Here is a 6,726-nt window from a genome sequence, read left to right on the forward strand (position 1 = left end):
AAAGTGAGTTCCAGGACAGCCAGGGCTACACAGAGAAACCCTGTCTCAAAAAAACAAAAAAAGAAAAAAGAAGAAGAAGAAGAAGAAATTGGAGTTTTAAGTTTCTTAGATTTTGATGTTCTAGATCATGCCTTCCTGTGCTATCAAGGATAGATGAACAGGCAAGGTGGCTTAAACCTTTAATCCTGGCACTTGGGAAGCAGGGGGCTCAGATCTCTGAGGACAGAGCCAGTCTGGTCTGCATAGTAAGTTCTGTAACAGCCAGAGATACCTTGTCCGATGGATGGATGAATGGATGATAGATGAGGAAAAGTTAGAGAGACTACTGATGGAATGTGCCACATAAAAAAATGAGCAAAAGTGCCAGGTGGTGGTGGCACACGCCTTCAATCCCAGCACTTGGGAGGCAGAGGCAGGCGGAATTCTGAGTTCGAAGCCAGCCTGGTCTACAGAGTGAGTTCCAGGACAGCCAGGGCTACTCAGAGAAACCCTGTCTCGGAAAAAAAAAAAAAAAAAAGAGGAAAAGTAAGAGACTACTGATGGAATCTGCCATGTAAAAAAAAATAAAAGCCCATGGACTTACACAGTTCTTAGTCAATGTGGCCACCACACACTGAACAATAAAGGTTTTGTTCCTTATGGGTCCCAGTAATCCAGTGGTCCTCCTGCTTTGTAAGTTTCCTCACACCCCACTTTCTACAGCCTCCCTTGTAGCTGATGCTTAGTAGTCTTTAGCTTGAGCTTGCTCTGTGGGCAAGGATGACCTTGAATTCTAGATGGCTTTGCATCTGCTAGGTAAATATACTGAGCTACGCCCCAACCCAGCTCTTGTGCGTTTAACTGCTGATGAGGATAAAGCAACCTCTTGGCTTTTTTTGGAGCACACTGCTAACGCTGAGATGGGCTGCTTGCTAGCCAAGACACCAACTCTGGTGACCAGGAAGTAACATTACAATATTGCTGTTTGCCACTGTGTAGTGTGAAACCATTGAATTGTCTTTCTTTGTCAGGACCTGATTATTCTGAGAAATGCCTTTGACCTGCTTTTGCCAAAGGTAAGATGCTGAGAGAAGTTTCCTATTAGTTTAGGTGTCTTCGATTTCAGTGAGTCTACACAGTGTTGATATCTAAAACTTATGTTCTCAAGTCAGGGACTCTGTATATCATCTGTGGAGTTAATTGTCCCTTCTTGGGTTAAAATATAAGGTAAGATGATACATGTCTAATCCCAACAGTGGGGAAATAGAGGCAGGCAGATCTCAGAGTTTAAGACTATAAGTGATTGCTTTCTAAAGCATAGCCTTTTAAATGTAGCAGGTCCAACCAGAGATGTGTTGTGGGAGTATCTCGGTCAGGCCATGACTTGGTCCTGTTATTCTGCAATGGTCTTAAAATAGCATGTGGCGTGTTAGGGAATCGACTCAGTTTTCAAATGTTAGCCCCTGTGATCCTTGCCAGGGCACGGCGAGATACAAAGGTGAAAAGACACAAGTGCTGCCCTCTCTGAGCTGAAGATATAACTTTATGTAAAATTTGTGAACATTTAGTTGAAGTTACATTAAGAACTCAGTTGAATTCACCCTTTTTCCACCACGTGATCTTTCTTGTAGCTTGCTAGAGTGATCTCGAGGCTTGCCGACTTTGCTAAGGAACGTGCTGATCTGCCCACGTTAGGTTTCACACACTTTCAGTAAGTGATGAGACTACTTTTGGGGAATTGAATGTATGCATTTGTGTGTTGAGGCCAGAATCTTAAAGCATGGCAGAGAACTTGGGACACTTCTGAGAAATGGGCCTGATGCCCTGACTAGAAATGTTTCTGGGGACTGGGAATGTTGCTCAATGGGATTGTGATTGACAGGCATGCTTGAACTCTTGAAGCCATGCATGGAGACTTAACGTGTGTATCGCAGCTGCATGATGGCCTGAGGTGGGAGGATAGTTGAGCCCACGAGTTCTGTCCTGGACTGAGCAGCATAACAAGACTGTCTCAACAATGAAAAGTACAACTTTTTAATAACTACATTTGTTTGTTTGTGTGTGTGTGTGTGTGTGTGTGGGCGTGTGTGGGGGCGTGCGCGCACACACGTGACAGTGCACAAGTTGGGTCACAGGATGATTCTCCTATCAGAGTCCATCCTCTCCTTCCATGATGTGGTCCTGGGGATTGACCTTGTGTCATAAGGCTAGGCAGTCAACACCTTTACCAATTGAGCTACCTCATTGGCCCAGTAATTAGCAGTTTATATTTATCAAGACCAAAAATCTTTTATTCTCTGTGTGTGTATGGTTTGTCTGCATGTATGTATTTATATGCACCACTTTCGTGTCTGATGCCCAAGGAGACTGGAAAAGGGTGTTACATTCCTTCTTACTGGCGTTATGGATGGTTATGAGCCACCATGTGGGATGGAGCCAGGCCATCTAAGAGCAGCTATTCTCAGCCTTTGAGTCTCTCCAGTGTCCACATGCTCCTTTTTTATTCCCTTTTTAAGAGTCTAGCCCAGGGAAGTAATCCAAGTTCAGGGAAAAGTTTGTGCATAGAAATCTTTGTTAGAAAAGGTCCTGAGTTCAAATCCCAGCAACCACGTGGTGGCTCACAACCATCTGTAATGAGATCTGACCCCCTCTTCTGGTGTGTCTGAAGACAGCTACAGTGTACTTAGACATAATAATAAATAAATCTTAAAAAAAAGTTAAAATGTTGCTTATAAGAATATGGAAGCATGCCTGGGTTTATGTTATGGGGGAGAAGAACCTAAAGAACACAAAGACCAGGTGTGGTGATGCAGACCTTTAATTCCAGCATTTGGAAGCCAAGGCAGGTGGAATTCTGTGAGTTCAAGTCCAACCTAGTCTATATAATAGGTTCAAGGATAGCCAAGGGTGCATATATTTTTCTCAAAAGAAGAAAACAATTGCTCAAAGATTGCCAGAAAAAGTATCACCTTGTTAATTTGATTACCCTGGCTTAGGTCATAATAATTAAAAATGTCCCTTTTTTAGTCTGTATATGCCTTGATAAGAGCTCTCCCCTAGAGTCACACTCCCAGTTCTCTAGTTTCTGTTTTTTCTTGTTTTGTTTTGTTTGTGAAAGCTCTGGCTGGCTTGGAACTCTTGTGTAGACCATGCTAGCCTCAAACTTGAAGAGGTCTGCCTGTCTCTGCCTCCTATGAACTATGAGGTCAAAGGTGTGTACCATCATATCCAACTCAGCCCCATGGTTTTGGTTTTAGGATATGGAAGCTTTTTTTTTTTTTAAGATTTAGTTTTATGTGTGTTAGTACACTGTAGCTGTCTTCAGACACACCAGAAGAGGGCATTAGTTCCCATGACAGATGGTTGTGAGCCACCATGTGGTTGCTGGGAATTGAACTCAGGACTTCTAGAAGAGCAGTCAGTACTTTTAACCACTGAGCCATCTCTCCAGCCCCAGCCATCTCTCCAGCCCCATGTGGAAGCATTTTTATCGTTACTAAATACAGCCCTGCCGGGCGGTGGTGGCACATGCCTTTAATCCCAGCACTTGGGAGGCAGAAAAAGGTGGATTTCTGAGTTCGAGGCCAGCCTGGTCTACAGAGTGAGTTCCAGGACAGCCAGAGCTATGCAGAGAAACCCTGTCTCGAAAAACCAAAACCAAACCAAACTAAATACAGCCCTAAAAAGTTGTTTTTTAATATATTTACAGTGAGTGATAATTAGCACTTTAATTTCATATATCTCCATCAACAATCACTTCTTACCACCCCTCCCTGCTTCTGACAAGCACAAAGCTACTTTTTATCTGTAGATTTGTCCAAATGAAATTATATACAGTATATGGTCTTTTGTGTATGACATCTTTCCTGTAAAGTGTATCTAATGTTCATAGTGTGGCATGTATTTGGAATTCATTTCTTCTTATAGCTGGAAGCATCTCATTCAATAGATAAGTCTCATTAGTTTGCCCCTTCATCAGTTGTGAGCATTTGGGTGGACATTTTACAGCCATCATGAATAGCGTACCACAGTGAACATGCCCACACACATCACTCTGAGGGAGAATCGGTCCACATGGAAGTCTTGTTTAGGGATGTGCGGTGTGTCCTCTATGAGGTCACTTGTCTGTATGTTGCTGGTTGCTAGTATGAGAAGATTCCATTTGCCATCTAGAGTATATAGAGCTTGCACGCTGTTGCAGCTTAGCCTTTGTGTTTTCTGTTAAGAAATAGACCGTAGTGGGTTGTGCCTTGCAGTTATGGGCAGTAAGCCTGTCTTTTTCTTGCTTTAAAGAACAAAAGGGGAACATGGAAGGACCCATTAGGCTTCAGACTAGAAACAGACATTTGCTATTATGAATATCTTGGGTATTTCTCAACATTGTGACTGACTCATCATTGGGTTTTTGCTTCTCAAAAGGCCAGTCAGTCCCTTATCCCCAGTCAAGAGACATCTGCCAGTGTCTTCAGCTTCATACGCTTTCTATTTAAAACATCAACAATTGTCAGCCAGGTATGGTAGCACATACCTTTAATCCCAGCCCTCAAAGGGTCACAGGCAGGTGTATCTGAGTTCGAGGCCAGCCTAGTCTACAGTGCAGGTTCCAGGATAGACAGGGCAACACAGAGAAACCCTGTCTTGAAGCCCCCCCCCCACCCCCCAAAAAAAAGAAAGAAAGAAAAAGGAAAACAAACAAACAACAAACTGTTTTGTCCTTTTTTGTTCATTTTCTTTTTCCTGTTTCTGCACATGAAGTATTTGTGAGTCCACGTGCCACAGCACCTGTGTGGAGGCAGAAAGCAAGTGTTGGTGGCCTGTTCTCTCCTCTGTCTTGGCCTCGGGTCACCAGGCTTTTGTGGCAAGTGCTTGAGCTGCTGATCTGGCTTGCCGGTCCTGTTGTATCTTTTTATGCACTTGGTTGTAAGCTCTGTGGATAGGGAACCTCGCTGATCTGTCTACTGTTGTATTTTCGGCACCAAGAACACACATCCTAAGCATTTCTTGTCAACATCTGGAAATACAGCCATCAGCAAAACATACATTATCCCCAGCCTTTGATTTGAGTAATTCTGGGGCTATGGATATAACGCAGTAATCGAGTATATTTAGGATGTATGAAGTCGTGCATCTCATCTTCAGTACCCCAAAGGAAGAAAGAGGCCCTTTTAAAAAAGTACATACTCTTGGGGCTGGAGAGATGGCTCAGCAATTAAGAAAGAGTACTGACTGCTCTTGCAGAGGTCCTAAGTTCAATTCCCAGCAAGCACATGGTGGCTGATGACTATCTATAATAGGTTCCAATGCCCTCTTCTGGTATGTCTGAAGACACTGACAGTGTACTCACATACATAAAATAAATAAATCTTAAAAAAAAAATCATAATTCTCTTAATTTGCATTTGGTGAGAGTGTGTCCTGGTGTAGGGGTGGAGGTCAGACAACAGTTTGTAGGGATCTTGGTTCTCTCCTTCCACCATGTGGGTTATGGAGACCAAACTCATGGTCATCAGACTTGGCAGCAAAAGCACCTTTGCCCACAGAACCATTCCCACCAGCCCATGGTTTGTTTTGTTTAAAGATTGTGTTCCCTGAGGAACCTATGCTGGCCTCAGACCTCTCAGCTTTGGCCTCCTGAGTGCTGGGATTTACAGCCCAGTGCTACCAGGCTATTGAAAGCCTCTCAGCAAATGCTGACAGGCCTTTATAATGCTTGGTTTGTGACAGCAATGATGCCTTCACCCCTCTTGGCTCTGACTTTTGCTATTGTTTGTTGTCTTTCCTATGGTGATGGAGGCTATACAGTGAGGTAGGCCTCAGCCTAGGCCCTCTGTTCTTTGTGCTTCCTTCAGGCCTGCTCAGCTGACCACTGTTGGAAAACGCTGCTGCCTTTGGATTCAGGATCTCTGCATGGATCTCCAGAACTTGAAGCGTGTCCGGGATGAGCTGCGCTTCCGAGGCGTGAAGGGCACCACTGGCACGCAGGCCAGCTTCCTGCAGCTCTTTGAGGGGGATCACCAGAAGGTATTCCAAGGAACCAGATAAATGGACACTTGAGTCAGTTCCAGGGCCACATACAAACTATCCTGTTCCTACACTCGTGCTAAGTGTTTGTTCTAGCTCAGTTCAGTGGTGCCAGCCTACAAGACCAGGAAGGCTGCCTCTCCAGCCTACAAGGAAGGAAGGCTGCCTCTCCAGCCTACAAGACCAGGAAGGCTGCCTCTGGCTTGATTGATCCCAGCCCTGCAAGATGACCAGTGGAGCATACTCAGAATGAACATCTACATTTTTTGTGTTCTTTTTCCTTTCCTTTTAATTTAATTTTATTAATATGCGTAGGTGTGAGGGTGTCAGATCCCCTGGAACTGGAGTTACAGACAGTTGTGAACAGTGGGTACTGGAAATTGAACTCAGCTCCTCTGGAATTAGAGCCAGTTTTTGGTTGTTTGAGACAGGTTTCTCTGTGTAGCTCTTGCTGTCCTAGAGCTTGCTTTGTATACCAGGCTGACCTCAAACTCATAGAGAACCACCTGCCTCTGCTTCTCAAATGCTGGGATTGAAGGCTTTTGAACACCTGTATTTTGAGGTTTGTTTTTTGTGTAACAAAGCCCTGGCTGTCCTGGAACTCACTTTGTATGCTAGGCTGACCTTGAATTCACAAAGATAGACCTGTCTCCTGAGTGCTAAGATTAGAGGCATGCACTACCATGCCTGGTGAACACCTATATTTCTTTCTTTCTTTCTTTTTTTT

At 44.1% G+C, this 6,726-nt stretch overlaps 1 protein-coding gene across 1 annotated transcript in view; it reads left to right on the forward strand.

Annotated features, from left to right (window-relative positions):
* The window catches only part of Adsl (adenylosuccinate lyase), a 26,829-nt gene that overhangs the window by 7,076 nt on the left and 13,027 nt on the right, over nucleotides 1–6,726 (forward strand). Inside the window, exons 3-5 of the mRNA XM_031349932.1 lie at nucleotides 1,011–1,055; nucleotides 1,611–1,690; nucleotides 5,828–5,999. Of these exons, the coding sequence (XP_031205792.1) occupies nucleotides 1,011–1,055; nucleotides 1,611–1,690; nucleotides 5,828–5,999 (297 nt within the window). The remainder of the gene's footprint in view (nucleotides 1–1,010; nucleotides 1,056–1,610; nucleotides 1,691–5,827; nucleotides 6,000–6,726) is intronic.

The sequence above is a fragment of the Mastomys coucha genome, unplaced genomic scaffold, assembly GCF_008632895.1.
Source record: "Mastomys coucha isolate ucsf_1 unplaced genomic scaffold, UCSF_Mcou_1 pScaffold11, whole genome shotgun sequence".
NCBI classification, from domain to species: domain Eukaryota; kingdom Metazoa; phylum Chordata; class Mammalia; order Rodentia; family Muridae; genus Mastomys; species Mastomys coucha.